The sequence below is a fragment of the Topomyia yanbarensis genome, chromosome 2, assembly GCF_030247195.1.
Source record: "Topomyia yanbarensis strain Yona2022 chromosome 2, ASM3024719v1, whole genome shotgun sequence".
In the NCBI taxonomy this organism is placed as follows: domain Eukaryota; kingdom Metazoa; phylum Arthropoda; class Insecta; order Diptera; family Culicidae; genus Topomyia; species Topomyia yanbarensis.
In genome coordinates, this window is record NC_080671.1 from 122,268,229 (window position 1) to 122,290,397 (window position 22,169).

A 22,169-nucleotide genomic window follows, 5' to 3' on the forward strand; every position below is an offset into this window, starting at 1 on the left:
GTCTGAGGAAAACGTTGGCTTTAGAATTTTCAAAATTGAAATATATGTATTGGGAGAAAAATTAATTTTTAATATTTAACTAAAAAATTCGCATAGTTGGCAGCACTGCCGTCAACAAATTATATTTTTTCTAGGCTCCTTGAATAATTTTCATCAAAATCCATCTAGCTGTTTGATTCTAGAGTAAATAGAACCGGAGATATGATCAAAAGAAAATCAAGGGTTTTGGCAATTTGTGAAAACGGGGGGTGCTCCCATGACCCGAGTGGTTGTTCAATTGACACCAAAAATTGGGTTTTTATATATTGACCCTAGATGAACAATTCCACCAGATTTAGTTCAAATCCGTGAAGGTCGATTTCAAGTTTGCATCTTTTTTGATCACTTCGCGTGGAATGACCCATATTGTATTTGATTCCGTAAAATGTACTATTACTAGAAATAACAAAAATAATGTATTTTGTGAAAGTGGTAATTATCAGCGCTGATTGGTCCGACCAATTCAACCGAGCAGCGAGCGTTGCTAGGACCGCCTCTTTGCATCCAATGAACCGCGACACACATATAAAAGCAGCACATAAGAAAAAAAATCGTCAGTTTACTTTCTGACCTCATAGTAGTTGCTACGTTCCGTCAGCCGAAGTAATATTCCATGACTGTCGCCAGACATCATTTCAATGATGTACAGGCGCGCCAGTTTCATGCATACAATGATCACAGACCACGGCAAAAACAGAACGCTCTTTCTTTCGGAGCTAAATAAACGTATTTCAAGGCGATGGGGTGGTTGGGTGTGAGAGACCGCGCTCTCTTGCTCATTCAATTATGTGTGGTGTTTTCAAATAAATTCACCATGGCGCGCGCTCCAGGATGCACTGCGAAGGAGTGTGCCCTTTTTTATTAGTTTTCTTTTTTTTTCATTTCGTTTATTTGATAGGCACAAATGCGTTAGCTTGGCGGTGCCGAATTCTTTTGTTTTTACATTTTGAATATCTTAAAACTAGGAGGTTACAATGTTGAAATATTTTTTTTATAAAAGAGAAAAAATTTACAGCTATCTTAAGACTAGAAAAAAAAATTCTATATATAAGAGAGGGGGCAAAAGATTTTTTTTTATGAAAAATTTTAAAACAAGGAATTCAATAGTAATTGTTTTTTAGAAAATATTTACAGTTATCTTAAAACTAACAATATAGTTTGGAACAGATGGAGATGGCTTTTGGTCACGGTTTTAGCCAATATTATTTTATTTGGTCTATCGCCTACGTTTCGAAGGTCTACGCCTTCATCTTCAGGGCAAAAAACGGTTACAATAATATCATAGTCAAGTGATTTTGAACATTGAATCTCAAAACGCAACACGCTACTCTACAATAAAGGAACCCCGCGCACATCACTAGCAGACTGAGCAATTATTGCTCAGTCTGCTAGTGATGTGCGCGGGGTTCCTTTATTGTAGAGTAGCGTGTTGCGTTTTGAGATTCAATGTTCAAAATCACTTGACTATGATATTATTGTAACCGTTTTTTGCCCTGAAGATGAAGGCGTAGACCTTCGAAACGTAGGCGATAGACCAAATAAAATAATATTGGCTAAAACCGTGACCAAAAGCCATCTCCATCTGTTGAAAACAAAGTGGTCGTTCTTCCAGTTAGCGAAAAAATATAGTTTGGTACACAAAAGGGGGAACAAATATTTATGAAAAATTTCACAGATGTTTTAAAACTAGGGATACAATTCTATTTACAAGATGGGGGACAATAGTTTTAACAAAGAGTAGAAATTACAACTATCTTAAAACTAGGAATACGGAATACAAATTTGATTTTTTATCGGATACTTATGCTTGGTCATTTCCAAAATCGGTGTAGAAGTAGTTGTATCAAGGACAGGGGAGAGAAGGCGTAGATGGTGACCGGTAGAGAAGAGCAAAACTTGCAACTTTCGGGCAAACGGGAGATCAGCGAAACAAATTTGCGCCTCAGTCTAGTAGGTCGGATTGGCGGATGGTATTCTTCGGACCCGCGGGGAATCCTTCAAAGGGAATCCTTCGGACCTCGAGTCGCTCTCGCTTCAGATTCCGTAGTGATAAGGGCGACGGCGGTTACATAGTGGCAGTCTGAAGCATATCGGTTCCACACGGCAAGAGGAAACTTCTAAAAACGAGAAATAAAAAGAGAGGGGCTAAATTTGGATATTTATCGTTTTTATGAAAGTATAAATAAGGGACATATAGGGGAAATCACAATTTGCCAGCATATCTCGGACTGGGACATTGGGTGGTCTACCTCGGGCCCGAAGGGAATCCTTTAACTGAGACCTGGCGTCCAAATACCCGGCGCATACCCAGACAACGTGCTCGATGTCATGATAGCCCTCGTCACAAGCGCACAGACTACTCTCCGCAAGCCCAATACGCCGCAAATGTGCATCTAAGGTGTAGTGGTTGGACATAAGTCGGGACATTACAAGAATAAAATCCCGACCCACATCCATCCCCCTGAACCAAGGTTTCGTTGATACCTTTGGGATAATCGAATGTAGCCATCGTCCAAGTTCACCATTGCTCCACGAGGTTTGCCAACTGTTGAGTGTCCTCTGACGACAAATACTAAAAAATTCGTTGAAGCAGATTGGTCTTTCGTATATGTCACCATTTAATGCGCCCACCTTTGCTAATGAGTCGGCCTTTTCATTGCCCGGGATAGAACAATGAGAGGGGACCCAAACAAAGGTAATCTGATAAGATTTTTCAGATAACGTACACAAGGACTCCTGTATCTTCCCCAGAAAATACGGGAATTGCTTTTTAGGCTTCACCGCACGAAGAGCCTCGATAGAGCTGAGGCTGTCCGAAATGATGAAGTAGTGATCTTTGGGCAGAGTGTCGATGATCCCAAGGGTGTACTGAATTGCAGCTAACTCTGCGACGTAAACTGAAGCAGGATCATTGAGCTTGAATGAAGCGGTGATAGTATTGTTGAAGATACCGAAGCCAGTGGACCCATCGAGATTTGATCCGTCAGTGTAGAACATTTTGTCACAGTCGACTTCTCGGAATTTATTATAAAATATATTGGGGATCACTTGAGGGCGTATATGGTCCGGGATTCCACGAATCTCTTCCTTCATGGATGTGTCGAAGAATACAGTAGAATCAGAAGTATCTAGGAAACGAACACGGTTGGGAGTATACGTAGAAGGATTAATGCTCTGTGCCATGTAGTCGAAGTACAAGGACATAAATCGGGTTTGAGAATTAAGCTCGACGAGCCTCTCGAAGTTTTCAATCACCAACGGGTTCAGAATGTCGCATCGGATGAGCAATCGATATGAGAGTTCCCAAAATCGATTTTTTAGCGGAAGAACGCCCGCCAGCACTTCGAGACTCATCGTTTGGGTCGAGTGCAACCCAACGCAATGCGCAAGCAACGATACTGGATTCTCTCCAGTTTGATGAAGTGTATGTTCGCAGCGGAGCGGAAACAGAAACACCCGTACTCCATCACCGACAATATCGTTGTTTGGTATAACCTGATCAGGTCTCCTGGGTGGGCACCCCACCATGTTCCAGTTCGGAGAAAATTGATCCTTTGTTGGCATTTCTGTTTCAGATACCTAATGTGACATCCCCAGGTACCTTTAGAGTCGAACCAGACCCCGAGATATTTAAATGTGAAAACCTGGTTGATCGTTGCACCCATTAATAGAAGCGGTAGTTGCGCCGGCTCACGCTTCCTAGAAAAAACAACCAACTCAGTTTTCTCCGTGGAGAACTCAATACCCAGCTGAAGAGCCCAAGCAGACAAATTGTCCAAGGTATTTTGTAATGGTCCTTGCAAGTCGGCAGCTTTGGGCCCTGTAACAGAGACCACCCCGTCGTCTGCAAGTTGCCTTAGCGTGCATGAATTGGCAAGACAATCGTCAATGTCATTCACGTAAAAATTGTAGAGAAGGGGACTTAGACATGAGCCCTGGGGAAGACCCATGTAGCTAAATCGCGATGTTGTTAAATCGCCATGCGAAAAGTGCATGTGCTTTTCAGACAACAGGTTTAGCAAAAAGTTATTTAAAATTGGTGCAAGACCATGCTGGTGCAGCTTCTCTGACAGAATGTTGATAGAAACTGAGTCAAAAGCCCCCTTAATATCCAAGAAGACTGATGCCATCTGCTCTTTGTTAGCATAGGCCATTTGGATTTCTGTAGAAAGCAACGCAAGGCAATCGTTTGTCCCTTTGCCTTTGCGGAAGCCAAATTGTGTATCTGACAGTAAGCCATTTGCTTCAACCCAATTGTCGAGGCGAAACAAGATCATTTTCTCGAACAACTTCCGAATACAGGACAGCATTGCAATCGGCCGGTACGAGTTGTGGTCGGAGGCTGGTTTTCCTGGTTTTTGAATGGCGATGACCTTCACTTGCCTCCAGTCATAAGGGACAATGTTACCCTCAAGAAACTTGTTAAATAAGTTCAGCAAGCGCCTTTTTGCAGTGTCAGGCAGATTCTTCAGCAAGTTGAATTTGATTCTGTCTAACCCTGGGGCGTTATTGTTGCATGATAAGAGAGCAAGTGAAAACTCCACCATCGAAAACGGTGTTTCGTTCGCGGTATCGTGAGGAGACGCGGCGCGGCACGTTTTCTGTACCGGGACAGAGTCCGGACAGATCTTCTTGGCGAAAGCGAATATCCAACGGTTTGAATATTCCACGTTCTCGTTGGTACTATTACGGTTACGCATACGTCGAGCCGTACCCCAAAGAGTGCTCATCGCTGTTTCTCTCGTTAACCCGTCGACGAACCGGCGCCAATAACTGCGTTTTTTGGCTTTCATTAAACTCTTCATTCGCCTTTCTAGCGACGCGTACTGTTGATAGCTAGCGGGTAACCCGTCTTCCCGGAAGGCCTTATATGCAGTGGACTTCTCCGCGTACAGCTCTGAGCACTCTTTATCCCACCACAGTGTGGGAGACCGTCCATGGGTATTCGCGCTGGGTACTGGTTTAGTCTGATCTTGATTCGCACTGTCGAGAATCAAGCCAGCCAAAAACCTGTACTCTTCCTCCGGAGGAAGTTCTTGAGTGGATTCGATTTTAACGGATATCGCGGTCGCGTAACTCTTCCAATCAATGTTTCGTGTGAGGTCATACGAGGCATTGATTGTTTTCGATGGTCTTGAACCGTTAGCAATTGAAATCACGATAGGCAAATGATCGCTACCGTGGGGATCAGGGATCACCTTCCACATGCAATCTAACTGTAGCGATGTCGAGCAAAGCGATAAAAAAACGCGCTTGCGCGTGCTGGTGGTGTAGAAATCCGCGTCATTTCTCCCGTGTTTAAGATGGTCATGTTAAAATTGTCGCAAAGATCTTGGATTAATGTTGATCTATTATCATCATGAAGACAACCCCATACCGTACCGTGCGAGTTAAAGTCTCCCAGAACTAGCCGCGGTGCCGGTAAGGATTCCGTGATATTACAAAGCGTTCGGTGCCCTACCGAGGCTCTAGGAGGAATGTAGATGGAAGCAATGCAAAGGTCTTTACCTTTGATTAAAACTTGACAAGCGACAATTTCAATGCCTGGTGTCGAAGGGAGGTTAATTCGGTTGAAAGAATAGCACTTTTTGATCCCCAAAAGTACTCCTCCATAGGGGTTTTCTCGATCCAGACGAATTATATTAAAGTCGTGGAAGTTGAGATTTATATCGGAAGTTAACCAAGTTTCACATAATGCGCAAGCATCACATTTTAAACTATTTAGTAAAAATTTAAAGGAATCGATTTTCGGGAGGATACTTCTGCTGTTCCACTGTAGAACAGTGATAGAATCGGTGACCTCGTTCGATGACTTAGCCATCGAAGGATACGATCGCTGCAAGGAGGGGCAATTTAGTAGTCAACTGCTTCAAAAATGTTTGCACTATAGGGAGAAAACGTATCAGAAGGCTTTTAAGAGGATCAGTAACATTGAAAGCTGTGAAAATTAAGTCCACTATGTCAGAAAATTTCATTAGTCCGCTACTGGACTGAGTATCTGTTTGAAAAAAGGGGACACTTGGGGTTTTTGGTGTCCCTGGAAGTGGTGGGTACTCCTTGTTAGAATTAATATTTCCAAGTCCTGGAGCAAATTGCTTCGGCTTTTGTGCATCACTTCCGTTGGATTTATTGATTGTAGTTGGCGCACTCTGAGGGGACGACACCTTGGCACCCTTACGAGGCAATTTAGGGGAGGCTAGATTTCTCCTCTTCCTGGATTCCCCTGGGTTAACCAATGATGTTCCCTCTTGTGGGTCGTCAGATTCTTGCTCAACGCCAGCCAAAAGAGCAAAGGAATTTTCGGAAGGGACAGATGGCGAAGCATTCTTTAGCATTTCTGCATAAGAGTGCCTCGAGCGATCCTTAAGGGAGCGCTTAATTTTATCCCCGCGCTGCTTGTACGCCGGGCATGACTTAAGAGCATGCGGAGGGCCCCCGCAGTAAATACACTTCTCAGTTTCTCCACCGCAAGCGTCATCCTCATGCTCTCCCACGCATTTGCCGCACCGTTTTTTATTGCCACAATAAGTGGCTGTGTGGCCCAGTTGCTTGCAATTGCTGCAGTTCATTACCCGCGGTACAAACAGGCGAACGGGTAAGCGAACCCTATCCAGGAGGACATAGTTGGGAAGAGCAGACCCGGAGAAAGTCACCCGAATCGAGTCTGACGGAGAATAAGTTGTCTTATCATTTTCTGTTTTTGCGGAATACAATTGCTTGCATTCCAGAATCTTCACATTTTGAAGTGAAGGGTCCTTAAAGCAGCCAACCCCGTACTTCAACAGGTCTTCGCACTTTAGACCCGGTTCGGCGACTATTCTATCGATCTCCACTGCCCTACAAGGCACATACACTCTGAATTGTTTCGTAAAACGCTCACTGCGAGCAATCTGGTTTGCCTGATCGAGGTCATTTACTATAACGCGTATCTTATTAGCTCGAACACGTGTTATCTGAGCTACGGCCGGGTAGTTAGCAGTCAGCTCCCGTGATATTTCTAGAATATTGGGCGATTTCGTGTTGGGCCGGAAATACACCACCCAGGGTCCATTTGAACTGGCTGGGTATGTTTTAATACGGGGAGGACTGGGGGAATCAGGGGAGGGAGTAATATCGGGTTTATCCGGTAAATCCATGGGAATATCATTCCCATCCAATGTTCCTTCGCCCTCGGCCATTTAGGCACGAGGATAGCACGTGGTGTAAACGAGAGATGAAACTTGTATTCAGGGGAAAGGGAAAAGTAGACCGATCGGGGAAAGGGAAACGAAAGAAAGAAAAATAATACTTAGCTTATATAGCGGCGTGTCCGGCAATTCTGGTATTCACTTCACCAGCCTGGGCACGAGCGAACAAAGACTGCCTCAAACAATAGTTGACCTTCACTGTCAATATATATTCTTGTTCACTTTATGCACAGCACCAGAAAACGAACTGCTTCGATCGAGAGCTCGGAGAGTTATGTTTTCTGATGATTTATCAATAAGCTAGTTAACAAATAGGATCCGGCGAAAAAAAAAAATGAAAAAAAAATAAAAGAAAAAAAAAATTATTAGTTTTCTTCTTGCAAACGGTAGTGTGGCTGCGATTGACGATTTGAAGAATGTTGGTTTGTTGAATACTGACATAAGTTTCTGTTGATACGGGGGCAAACTGGGAAACTTGAAACGGTATTTTCATTTTAATCAGGGTCGGAAAATGTTTTTTTCATTTGCCAAAATCAGGCGAAACTGACGAAAGAACGAAGCTTCTTTGCATACCACTAGCACTTTGCGAAATCGAAAATGAGACAACAGGCTAGGACAAAGCAAGCATGTAGCAGAGCGCTTTCATTATTCTCTCCACATGCTCGTTTTCGCTTTGAAGTTCAGAATGATATTGGTACATTCGATATTGAACTTACTGCTGGGGAAACGAACATACACTAGCAATGATATTTATTTGTCGATGCTCGATTCTGTAGATTTGCGAGCTAATGATGGTATTGTACGACGAAAGCCTGATCGGTGTGCATATTTCTCATTTTAACTATGTTCTAGTTGCATTATTAGATGCACATTGCATTAATTTCATTTAATGAATGAGAATCCTAAATTACTGAGCATGCATCAAAACGAAATTTCAACTTCGAATTGTCATAGGAAAACGAAAGTCGCTGCTGCTGCTACTCGTTTTTATAGAATCGAGAGAGGAGGGGACATCGTCTTTAATGGTTTATTTTTTCATGCAGTTAGCAACGAAAGAGGCAGGGAAAGGACGAAAATGAATTCTCTGAATTTCGTCGTTCATTGAATAGGTATGAGGATTTTAGGCTCTGATTTTAATTATTTTGTTAGCAAATTTCACCGCTCTACAAGTAAAATGCTCCGTTAAAAGTAATGTCCTTGTACCACATTTGTTGTCGGTTATTATCATACGTGACAATTGCAGGGTTATTGCGAAGAAACCTGGTTGGTTAACCTTCCGGAAATCGCGCTAGTGCACTAAGTGCACGCTGCTCTGAAAATCAAGCGAAATCGTTTTAACGCACCAGCGCACAGTGTTTCCAAATAGGCAAAAATGTGATCGTAATTGTTTTGATTACGAAAAAACGATTTTCGAGGTATAGTGTCTTCAGAAAAGTTTGTCTATAAAATATTCCCAATCTTATTAAAGTATTAGTTTGGTAATTAATCCCTCTAAAACTGAGAAGCAAATTTTTGTTTGGTCATTTATGAAAATAATAAAAAACTGCATTCAGCAAAGTTGTAGGGAATAGAATAAGAAATAACTTTGCTTAAGAGACTATATATCTATTTTAATACACATTTGTGGAGTTTTGTATGATACACACCAGAAAATCACTTTTTTCAATATACACTGCTGGCCAATAAAATAGGTGTGTGGTAGATTATTTTGTTTTTCTCTCAATTACGCATACCAAGCTGCAGCAGTCTCAATCACACCTACCGCACACAGAAGCCTTGGGATCTGTCAAGTTACTAGTGGGTTGTTGGCACAGATTATATTTGCAATCTTTGTCAAGATGCAAAACAAGACTACCGCAGGCTTTTTCGTGTGGTCAATATAATAGGTGTGTGAAATATATTAACGTGTTATTACTTTGCATAATTCCATTATACGTTTTATTTGGTGAAGTTTGAATTCTGCGTGTTAATAAATATATTCAAATGTTGAATAAGTCGAAGATTTGTTATGGAATGGGTCGAGCATCTCACTGTACTCAAGTGGAACGAGTTTTGCTAAGAAATTTTGTTCAAGAAGATAAGACGTATAAATAAATCGCGAATACACTGCGGCGTTCCGAAAACTTCGTTACAAAGGCTTTAAAACCTTTGAAAAAAGGAAACACGCAAAAAACCCAAGAAAACATCTACAGCAGCTGACCATCGTATTGCAATTTTAGCGAAATCTGATCCATTCGCGTCATCCAAAACTAATTCAGCACAAATTGGAAAAGTGGCAGGTCCGAGAACAGTTCGCTGTAGGCCGTAAAATTCCAATCTTCCAGAAAGAATTGCTAAGAAGGTTCCACTATTTCGAAGCCAAAGCCTTTGAAGAAAAATGCAATTTGCTTTTCAACAGCGTTAATGGGCCTGGTTCAGAAGGAATCATAAAATGGCGACATATCCTTCAGAGGGACGAATCAAAGGTAAACCTGTTTTCCTCCGATGCACAACGAAACGTTAAACGTCCAAAGTGCAAACAGTTTGATCTGCGACACACGCAAAATATGGTAAAGCACGGAGGCGAGAACAATGAGGTTTGGAGTTTGCTTCTCGTGGAATTGCGCAGGTCCTATTCTTCGCAACGCCACTATAATGGCAAGATTCGAATGCAAGGCTAAAGGATGGACATCCTAAAGGATGTCATGCAGCCCTATGCCAAAGATAACGTGCCTTTACATGACAGTTTCAGCAAGATATTGACCAAAAACACAAATCGAAGTATGTAAAGGAATGATTTCAGGATAGTAAAGTGTCTATAATTTCGGACCATGCCAATCTCCAGTCATCAATCCCGTAGTAAATTTACGGAATGTACTTAAAAAGAAGTTATTCTATCGAAATTTCACAAATAGGGATCGTTTGTAGGAAGTAGCTTAAAAGGGATGCTACCCTATACCAACGGAAACTTATCAGCGTTTGAATGACACAATGCCAAGACAAATGGATAAAATTTGGTTGAATAAGGGAGTTTACACAGGTTACTGGTTGTTAAAAATGTTGAAGTCTAAAAATCATTGGATTTGAAAAATTTTATTGCAATGGATTACAATACACCTATTTCATTGACCAGGTACTTTTTTGGATTTCATGGAAAAGAAAGAGTTACGATAAAGCATAACATTTAGTTTACAAATAAAAGTGTTCTTTTTCATTATCATGACTGTGCCTAGCTATAAAATATTTGAATACAAAAATATTTTTAGAGAAAACTCAAAATTTCATGTATTTTTATCTTACACCTATTTTATTGACCAGCAGTGTAGCTTTTCTGGGTGATTTTTTAGAATTTCAAAATATTCTAAGATTTTGTTTGGCATAAGAAAATACACAATTTTTGTTCTACAAGTTTATTTCTATCTCTTATATCTGTTGAGTTATCGAAATTTTTAGTGCCAAAAAAGCAACATTTTGGTATGAAATAACACTCCAATCTGCTAATTTCCGCAGACAAAGCCAAATTCATTCGAATCTATAAAGCAGACGCTATCGAATCCAGGGATAACCATTTGTCGCATGCTGTCTCTTCAATGCAAAATCATATATTCAAAAGACGACTATAAAACCCTTTTATAAGGCCATTCAAAAATTACATCACTCATTTTAGGGTAAAAGGAGGAAGTATGAAGCATGTTGTTACTGCGGCTGCTCGTTCAGTGGGCCATTTGCGCGACTTCCGGAGGGTTAAGGTTTGAGTATATTATTTTTATATTATATTTATTATAGGACATCCGTCTGAACTCTCTAATGTTGACATTCCACGCGCAATTGCCCCTCTACTGGATTTTAACCGTGGAGTGAGTTTAACTTCCAGTGAGTCCAAATAGTATTTGTTATCCAGTTTGGCCTTTAATTTATTTTATTTGTGCATGCCGTGTTTTAAAGTGGCCTATTTTTAAAATAAAGCAAGTGGACGAATGTCTTTTGATCCCAATATACTATGTGTAATGAAATATTCAATAATGTGAGTAGTAAAGGTAGTACTATCCACTTGAAAATTAATTACCCACTGGACACCTAGAAACAAACCTAGCAGTTGAATTTTGCCGCACATGTGTGTCGGGCTGTACGACCACGTGCTGACGATGGATGTGATTTGTGCGACAATAATATTATGAACAATTCAAGCAAATCATACAAGGCTCCTACTCACGGCAAGGTTTCTAGAAAATTCAAGTTTGTTTTCGAAAGTTCACGCAAAAATAATGATTTGGCAAGGGATTCAGTCCAGCGGCCAGTAAACCAGTATTTTTGTGATGGATAAAACTATGAATTCGGAAGCGTTTAAAAGGAAGTGTTTTAACAGATAGATTTTAACCTTTATTGAGTCCTACGACGGTCCAGTTATGTTTTGGCCATATCTAGCCAGCTGCCACAATAGCAGGGGCATTGTGACTAAAACTACAATGATGTCAGTTTAACTCAAAGGGAATCCGCCAAATCTCCAATTTTTTAAGTAGAATACTTCTCAAGTTTCAATATAGGGGTCCCGTTTCAAAATTTTCTGCCAGAATTTTACCCGATTTTTTTAACATGAATATCTGCCTTTGTACTGAATTAAAAAAATAAGATTATTACGCTATCTGATTGGAACTATGTACAACAATTTTGTATCCAATTCGGTAGTATGTACAAATACTAAAAATAGCGAATGGATTTTATGAAAGTAGTACACAGATAAAAATATTTTGTAATTTTAAGTTTATTTTCATGCACATATTTGGAGCATGAATATAAATGTAAAATTAAGTTCCACCACAAATACACACGACTTGTCGTGCTTTCTTCAACGAATTTTATTATAATTTTACACGTGGATTGAAAATTACAGTTTCTTTAAACGGAAAACCAATGCACTTCAATGTATTTTTACTCGAATATTGTTGTAAAATGAATGACATGTAATATTACACGAATGAAAGTGTAAAATTGTATGCTGTTTGATGCACCAATTGATTTTTACGTAATTTTCAATCAAATTTTCGATTCAACCGTTGTATGTTTACATTCGTATTGATTTACATGTCGTTTAAATTTCATTTGGTGTGTAATTATCTGATCCATGATTGGTCAGTACAATTCGCTCAAAAAGCAAGCGTTGCTGGGACTGCCTCTTTTTCATCGAATGAACTGCGACGCGTATAAAAAGGGAACACATGAAAAATTCGTTAGTTTGTGTTCTGACGTTGTAAGCGTAGCAGCTGCTGCGTTTCATGTCAGCTCACATTCTTTGATGGCAGGTAATAGATACCATGACAGCCGCCAGGTGCTGATAGCATTTCATTCTAACCAGAAAATGACGTGCCAGTTTCAAGCATACACGGAAGATACAATGATGACACACCACAGAAAAAGCAGAAAGCTATTTTTTCAGAGCTGAATAAATGGATTGGCGATGGGGTGGTTTAGTGCGAGAACCGCGCTCTCTTGTAATTTAAATCATATGTAGCGTCAGGTGCCTGTACAGATAAATTCACCACGGCGCCCGTTCCAGAGTGCACCGCGGTGAATTTATCTGTGTGTTTCCTCTGGCAAGCCGTAGTGCGTACTGGTTGTTTCGTTGTATAAAGGAGATGGTGTTGGCTTATGGTTGGACAGAGAATGGGCAAAAATCGAAAACGAAAAAAGCAGTTTTTTTCCACACCGTGTCTTAGATCTTCATAAAAAGCTTATGTAGAATGTTGTTACAGTACTGCTGATTGATTTTTATGAAGATCTAACACAAAAACTGAAAAAACTGCTTTTTTCGTTTTCGATTTTTGCGCTTTCTCTGTTCAACCTTATTGGATGCTGATATTATGGTTTTTTGTTGATTATTTGATACGAGTTACTTCGGAAAGTTTATTTACGAGTTTATAGAGCATTTTTAGACTACCAGGGGAAACTTAAAATACTCGGTCCTCGGAGCAAACGGAGAAAATTTTTTACGTATCATCATGCTATAAACACATTTTCCATAAAACAGATTAATTGTATCCACATTAAGCCCAGCTTATTTTATGTGCGGCTAAATGACGCAATGTGCATTTTACTTATTTTGTTTGCGAATATCGCGGCTACACAAGTGAAAAACTCCATTATTGTGAAAACTCCATTCTAAGATACCTGCTTAGTTACGGTTCGAGCATATTGTTATTTATGAAAACATGGGGTAAAACGCGCCTCCTAAGGAAATATGATCACAGTTTAGCTATAGAACATTAATTGGGAGAATTTAATAAATATCATTCAACCAACATTTCCCCCTGTAATCGCAATCATAACGCTTTGAAAAATGCTCAAAATTTTAATAATTCACAACAACAACGGGACAAAAAGCTCGTTGGACTAACACGTAATTTTATTTTTTGTCGAGATTTCACAAAGGTGTAGCTTTAAATCGTCTTAGGTTATGCAATTATTAGGCTTTCAAATCATTTTTTTTAGATTAGGAAGATGGGTAGGTAATGTCAACGACATTTCCGAAATGAAGTTGCATACATATAAAGTTGTTAATACGAATGCTGCATTTTTTACTACTTTCTGAAAGGTTTTATTAAAATAAGTTATTTCGGTATTTCTAATGGAAATAGGGAAATAACGGTACAAGTATATACGATTCTCTACTGTTGCCAAATGAATTGTTTCACTCTCATTAAATGCTATTTGCAGGGCTACCATATGAGGATAAATATATTGGAATATTTTAGGTTTCGATGTAGGTGTACCGATATTTCGGTATTTCCATTAGAAATAACGAAATAGCTGGTTTTAATATAACCTATCAGAAGATAGTCACAATTGTAGCATTTGCATTAACAACCTAAAGTGTACTCTACTTCACTCCGGTTATGTCTCTGACATTACCCACCCTTCTTTTTTTAATCGAACCTCATTATATCGTTAACGTCATCGTTTAAATAAACACGGAAGTTTTACACATTATAGTGTTTTAATATATAAAAATTACACAACAAACACTAAATGGCATGTTTTCCATGATGTAAACCATTTATTTTCGAGGAGGTAAAATATACAAAACTTTCCGAGCTGTCATAACATTCTTCCAATAATGTTAGGGACTATTGCAAAAGAAGGCTGGTAACCAAAATAATCGGGGCTGATTTGCTTTGCTATAATAAAATCAATCAATGATATATCGCAATAATGGATTCCCATTTTTCAATTTTCATACCCTGTATACGCAATCAATTCTTGAGTTGGCTAATTATGGAATTCTAATTTAATTCATCATCAACAATTCACCACAGTAAAAATATTGCTTCCTTTGAACGTTAACTATGATAAATCAAAATACCGTTTCACAGCCGCTCGATTATTCTTCCTAAAGTATCAATGGGTTGGATAAACAAACGTAATACCGATTCGGATTGCACATGCGTATGAGCTGCTCATCACATCAACTCCAGCTTAAACCGGAAAAGTTAGCTTCTGGTTTTCCGCCAATCAAAATACATAGGTAATGGGCCCTATTGCCTACCACTCACCCCTCAATCCGCGAACGAAGAAAAACACTGTTTTCATCCCACCCGCACCGCAATCTCGCAAGCAGATACGCGATACGCACACAACACCAGCAGCAGTAGTGTGGGCGTCACAACGCGCAACGATCGTGCGAACAGATGAGAAAGAAGTCCTAAATTTATCCTCAAGTTTACGCTGAAACAAGATCAATGCCAGCCCGCAGTCAGCCACTGTCTAGCTTTGAGGGCGATTTAGCGGTTTTTCTTCAATCACGCATAATATACCGTTTGTGTGTATCCCGCTCTGTCCCCGGATAACAAAGGGCAGCCTTGCTGTCTAGCTAAATCTACTAGTCTATGTACTTTCCGTCGGCTGAAATCACTTACCGTGTATTCCAGGTTAGGCCGCCCTGATGCTTTTTTCTTAAAGTTATCCATCGTAGATGTCCTGTCCAAGCCAAGGGAATTGTTTCACACGAACTTGAACCCAAACAGTAAGATTCTAATTTAGCACTAATATCCTGAGCAGAGTTTCTTAACCACTTCAAACGACCACGACGCAAGTTCAGAGTTTATGTGGCTCACACAATTGGAAAACTTTCCACTAGTCAAGCGCTTATCGAGCGAATTCGCGACGAACGAACCGAGTAGGCGGAAGAGAGAGAAAAAACACGTCCGTTTTCCACGAGATTTCCCGTACGAATGAGCACTTTGGGCGGGCGCAAGTCACCGATGACCCAACAGGCAACGGTAGCATGCGTTCTTATGGTGGTGTGCGAACTGTGGACATGCGACTTTCGGTCGGTGTGCTTCACCAGCGGCGCGTGACACCAGAATTGTGTCACGCGTCGGTCGTGTCGCTTGCGTACCTGTCTCTGATGGGATGAAGAGACAATAATCAAGCGGGTGGTTGTTGCATGGTTGCGATGAGTGGTTGAGTATTGCTGTAGTAAAAACATATGGCAGTGATAGGGAGGTCTCGTCACTGTTGACAGTAATGGTTACTCATGTAGACCGTTACTGTTTCGAGGCGTTTGGTTGTAATGTTGTTGTACTTATCATACTTTTCTTATAAAAGAAAGACTATGCAATCCCTTTGAAATTCAACATTTCTATCATCTATATACATTTGTGTCACTATAATGAGCATTGGGGGTTATATACAAAGTTGTGGCGAAAAAGTGAGCTATGTTCGTGATTTTTTAAAGTGTTTTATGCAAATTTCATTTGAAAAAGCGAAAGACATCTCGTTGGTAGTGCTATTGAAGTTCGAAAAAACAAGTTGAATTCAAAAAAAATATTGAAGTTTGGCGGAGTTATAGCTCATCCCCCGAAGCGTGCACGGTGAAAAATTGACACGCTTAATCCAAATGATAATGCACTTGAATCATATTGTCTTCTATCACTACCAAATGAAGTGATTAAGCTTTGATTTTCTAATGATTTACAATCAACACCAATATGATCTAGCCTTTTAAAAACTATTTAATGGAATCCACCTGTAGAATAATATGTATATTAGACTGGTTCAATTTTTGACTTTTAGCTCCACCAGGCTCTACTAATTCCTTTTATGGCCCTTAGTAATTGTGCAAATTTTGGTACCGATCGGTTGTGTCTACGGACCCTCCAAAAATTTCAAAGTTTATATTGGAATTAGTATGGAAAATCAGTTAACATTGAAAATAAATTCTTAACAAATCACTTCATCAATCAATCAATCAGAACACTATATATTTCTAAAGGTATTCTTCTACTGAACGTATTCAAGGAACACAGAAAGTTTGTGAAAATTCGCTGAGAAAAGTTATTAACTAAAGAAGTAGCATTACTTCAAAACAAGTGAATTTTATTATTAATCATAGCAACCCTGTTTGAATAGCTCCATCGTTGTACAAGTGTAAACTAGACTTGCCACCCACCACTCGCGAACGGCAGATACAGTTATTCAAACAGGGTTGCTATGATTAATAATAAAATTCACTTGTTTTGAAGCCACGCTGCTTCTTTAGTTAATAACTTTTCTCAGCGAATTTTCACAAACTTTCAGTGTTTCTTTTTTTCTTTCTTCAAGTTGTCAAAAGTACCAGCATGATAATGTATCTAATGAACAACAAATAAAAGTTCACAAATCAGAGCGAAAAGTGGAAAACCGGCATTTCCTGATTAATCTAGAGCGTGAGTATTATACGGTTTTATTGTGGTCAAATCACTTTATATCAACGTGACGATTTTTTACCGTGTATTTTTTGGCAGAGGTTTGCGGTGATCGCTCTCCAAGCCGAACCAAAAAAGTAAAAAGATTATAGAAGAAAAATGTATTGTCGTGTACTTGAATGGATCGGTTTCCCAATAAAAAAATTTGCTGCAAAAAACATGTTGACCAAAAAATTGAGTTTCGTGGCATTCAAAACTTTATACTACGTTCACACTACGAGTTATAACGTGTTTTAACGCTATCTTGATGACATTTTTCTTGTTGCTAATTATTATAACATGTTTTAACTCTGTAGTGTGAACGTAGTATTGACCAAAAATTTATTGCACAGGGTCGAAAATTTTTGGATGAACGGATCAAGTACACGAGAATGTAGATACAAACAATTAAAAAAAATGAAAATCGGATGATTAGTTTTTGAGATACCACGTTCACCGCAACGGTACTTTTCAAAAAACTTTGTTCCGAGATAATTGCGTTTAAAGTTTTGTGTTAACTTCATGCGCTAAAGAACCAGCGTGCTGCGTACGGCTGTAGTGTGAAATCTAGTGCTCCGATCTTGATGAAATTTCGCCCAGATATTTTCAAAAGTATTTGCTTTCAGAATATTCAATAATTTTGTTTTTGATTTTGTGAGCTTCAACTTTGGGGCCATACACAAATGACGTAGCTTTTTTCGGCGATTTTTGACCCCTCCCTCCCCCCTCGTAGCATTTGGTCACAAAATTCTAACCTCCCCCTCGTAAATAACGTAGCATTTACCTACGCCCTCCCCCTCGTTCCGTGCAAAGCGGCCGGGGGATGAAAAAAAATTACATATGTTTTTCAATTATTTGAAATACATGTTTGACTATCAACATTTTCATTAAAAAGGCAAATCGCGTTCAAAATAAGCATATAGTGACAAATATAGTGTTAATATTTTTTTTTAATTTTATATGGCAAGGGGAGCATGAAGAGAAGTACTCTCAGTTCACAATCCTGCAGCCGCCAATGATTCTAAGAAGCATACGTTCATCTTAATTAAATTACTAAATTTTGTTTGGTTGAATCCGAAGTGAAAATTTAATTCAGCTACCAAACTAAGTCTGCTAGCTGGCAACATTAGCTAACCAATGTAGCAAGTTAAATCCGTATACAAAATCTTTTCGTATTTTTGCGAACTTGTAATTCCGCTTAACGTAAAATTTACCTCATGAAAAACCGCGTCAAAAGTAACTTGTTTAAATTTAAATTTATTTCTCTTGGGAATGGAGGATCATTAATGTCGTTTTTCATTGAAAAACACCAGGGCAGTAGATTGCACTGGTTTTGCACTTTCTAGCAGAAGTGGGAATGAAATACGTCTAGTGGCCTGCTCTTCTGCTAGAAAATGCAACACCAGTGCAATACACCGCCCCGGGGTTTTTCAATGAAAAACCCCATAAGTTGTTTTCTCTAAACAATGGGTTTTAAACTTAATGCTACGTCGCACAACTTCTGACCCTACCCTCCCCCTCGTCACACTTCGTCACAAATTTGGTATACCCTCCCTACCCCCCAAAATGCTACGTCATTTATGCATGGCCCCTTTGTATATAACCCTTTAACCGGAATAAAAATTAACAATAACATTTATCCTTCAAACAATCACAGATCAACAATTGCTGGTTATTGCTGTTTCTACATTATCTATCTATCTATCTATCTATCTATCTATCTATTCTATTCTATTCTATTTCTATTATATATATATATATATATATATATATATATATATATATATATATATATATATATATATATATATATATATATATATATATATATATATATATATATATATATATATATATATATATATATATATATATATATATATATATATATATATATATATATATATATATATATATATATATATATATATATATATATATATATATATATATATATATATATATAAAGTCAAAGTTTGTATGTATATGATTTATAGACTCCCAAACGGCTTAACCGATTTCCGTAAAAATTTGCACACAGTAGGTATTTGGTATGGGGCGTGTTTGTGTGCTATTAGTTGGAGATTATCTGCCCGCCAGATGGCGCTTTGGAAGAAATTGTGTTTTCCTCCAATTTCGCAGAGTGTCACAGCAACGCGCGATGGGCATTAGCTTGTTTGATATAAAGTTCATCATGTAATTGAATTGACAAGATACATAATAATCACCCTATTTACATTTTTTATTTAAAGCATTTTTTATTCATATATGGAATATGAGGAATTTGCTCTAGCTTTCCAAAGTTTGTCCGAGACTAGGAGTGCTGATTCTCATAAACAAAACGACTCAACTCGATGGCGAATTGGGATAGTATCTGTATGTGTTTATGTGTGACGGGAAGTGCTCTTGCACCTTCTTTCCTTGAGTCCCTTAGGTCCTTCGCGTTCGTTGAGCTATTCAGCGATATACTCGTATAGCTCCCAGTAGCTGAACTACCTTACACATAATGAGAGTTCCCCTTTTATTTGTGCCCCTTTTATTTGTACTATTTAGCACCCAGATTTGTCGCGATCTACTCGGATAGTCCGAGGCAGTGAAACTACTCTACACCAACTGAGAATTTCCCGGTGGCAGAATTTCTCCCGATACTCGATATTATCCTCCATTAGGATGATGCATTAGTTATCCTCCATTAGGATGATGCCGATGGGGATTATTTCAACAATAACGCAGACTCCCTCTGATGAGATAGTTCCGTACGCGCTCGCGGCTCGCATGGCCTTGATCCTGTAAATACTGCTCAGGTTCCTTCGATGCCGTTGTGTCTCTAATACCGAACCCAAACGGGTTCTCTGTACCTCAGTGTCAACAATACCACGCTAGCCAGAAGACACATCTTGCTACTACTTGGGCCGGCGCTGGTCGGCATAAATCTGGCTAGAGCGTTGATAGCTTTGGCCGTCTTCTCGCAGGCATAGCCAATCTGGGTGTTGAACTTCCACCGGTCATCAATCATCACACCCAGCTGTGTCAGCACCCACTTCGAGACTATAATTACTGCGCACTGCCGCACTTTGCAGTTGCTAGCTAGTAGCACCTACGTTTTGTGGTTGTGGCTATCTGCAATTTCTTTGCACCCAATTTCCACCTTTTGCGACGTCTCTCCCAGTACCGTTATTACTGTGTTGTCAGCAAATCTGGCGATCTCCACACCGCTAGATAGCTTACGCATCGGAACCCCCACTATATATCCCGTCCCAGAGCGTTGAAATAGAGCATTGCAGGAACCCTGTCGAAATGTTAATCGATTTCTGACCCCGTGTTTGTCTCGTTGACCTGGAGCCGGGTAAGGAAATAGCTCCTCATACTTCTGCAGATGCAGAATATATTATATATGTGCATGTTTTTTAGCTTTTACGCCGACTCAGCACACCTTCAGTAGTGAGATCGCACAACCGATTTCGGCCATCGTGTGCCAGAGTGAGCGACTTTAAACAGAGAGTGTAGCTCTGAACCCTACTTTCGTTACCTCCAAGAAGCTGGCCTTTGCCTGATCTCCCTGGATTTTATTTGAAAGGAAATTCGAGGTCAGTACTTCGATTCCGGATGGTCAGATTCTACCTCGGCACTACCTTAAGGCATTACTTCAGGAAGGTGTTGTTCATCATCAGTCCTCGATAAACCACCAGTTTTTGACCATCCACACAAAGTAGGCCATTACTATATGGAAGTACAAAAGCTAACTGTGGATTGAGAATTAGTGCTCTTCCCCTACAAGGGCAATCTAGGTGGTAAACCATACATTGTCTAATTTACGAGCCCCTCGGCCCCCTTGTGGCATTCAGCACCAAATCTTCTTAATCCCTTTGACCGCCTGTTCAGTGCTATTCAGTATCGCAACTTCTTTAAGCCCTTTGGCCAACTTCTGGTGCCATTTTGCACCACTTCCTATTTGAGCCATTCAGCTCCCGACCTATTCGCGAACTACTCGGTCTAGTTTCCAATAATGGAGCTAGCTTACTTCAACGGATAATTCCTCGGCGAGAGAAATTCTCCTGCAACCTAGCCAACCTAGCCGAGGGAGGTATGGTGATTCTGGTGTAGCAAGGAGTCTAGCTCGCTTTTGATCCGACAGTCCGCGCTCGATCTCCGTGTATTTCATCAGCCCGATTCTTTCCAGGAGTTTTCCGAGTGTATCCAGCAATCATATGGGCCTATACGAGGCCGGATCGCCCGGTGGATTGCCTGGCTTTGGCAGAAACACCAGCTTTCGTACCTTCCACATTTCGGGAAGCTTGCCTTCATTTAGATACTTCTGCAGTGCTACCTTGGACATGTCCGGGTGTGCCGGAATCGCAGCTTTCCGCACCACGTTTAGTATTCCATCTGGGCCATAGGCTTTGTTTGATATCAGTCGCGAGATCATCGTTAGTCACTTGTCGATCGTCCGTGTTTATTCCTTCTTCTTCGCTGTACGGTGTCGGTATTCAGGTAGTTGGATCGTGCTACGGGAACCCTTCAGCTTACCCAGGCACCATCACGACTTGGTACGCCTCAGGCATTGGCGCCTACTTCTGGCTCCTTGTGGCAATCTGACTTGCAAAGTTTGGTCTCCCGTTTAAAAGCGGCCAAAGTTTCCCGAACCGCTTTCCAACTCTGAGACAAGCAGCGCGTAGCGTACTGAGTGGATCGTTCCACCATGTATTGTGTGGCTCCAGTTCTAGCGGCATTGTGGTGTCTCAAACTGCCACAATCCTTCTTGTTAGATCAGTTGTATCCACGTTTTCGGTTCCGATGTCCGGCCGTTTTCTCGTGTTCTTCAGCTGGGTTCCGTTGGCCTATACGGTAGCGTATTGCCTGGTGTTCGCTATGGGTACACTTCTCTCCGCTCAGTCTATGTTCGCCGTCAGCGAAGGACTACAGAAAGTGACGTCGTTGAAAGACTCCTTCTGATCTCTCCCAAATGTGCTAACGAAACCTTCATTGGACAAGCGCACGCCTTCATTGGACAAGCGTACGTCTAACTTTGCTAGAACTTCATGTGGGAAACACCCTCTTGTGTTCGGTACTCTACGGCTCCACATCACAGCCCAGGCAGCTACCACCAATGACTACCGGCTTCCAGCCGATCAACTATCCGGTGAACTGCTCCACTGCGATACAAGTTATGGGTGCCCATAACTTATAACGCAGCATTCGCATTTAATCCTCTATCCAGTTACCTTTATCAAGGATTTGATACGGC

The 22,169-nt window shown here is 40.2% G+C and overlaps 1 protein-coding gene across 2 annotated transcripts in view; it reads right to left on the reverse strand.

Moving 5' to 3' along the window:
* The window catches only part of LOC131680087 (proton-coupled amino acid transporter-like protein pathetic), a 138,214-nt gene that overhangs the window by 85,550 nt on the left and 30,495 nt on the right, over positions 1-22,169 (reverse strand). The window contains exon 1 of one of the 2 annotated variants that reach the window (XM_058960809.1): positions 15,116-15,424. The exons of the other annotated variant lie outside the window; for it this stretch is intronic. Coding sequence (XP_058816792.1) covers positions 15,116-15,166 — 51 coding nt within the window. The 5' untranslated portion in view covers positions 15,167-15,424. Of the gene's footprint in view, positions 1-15,115; positions 15,425-22,169 lie in introns of those variants that run through there. 2 annotated transcript variants of the gene reach the window in all.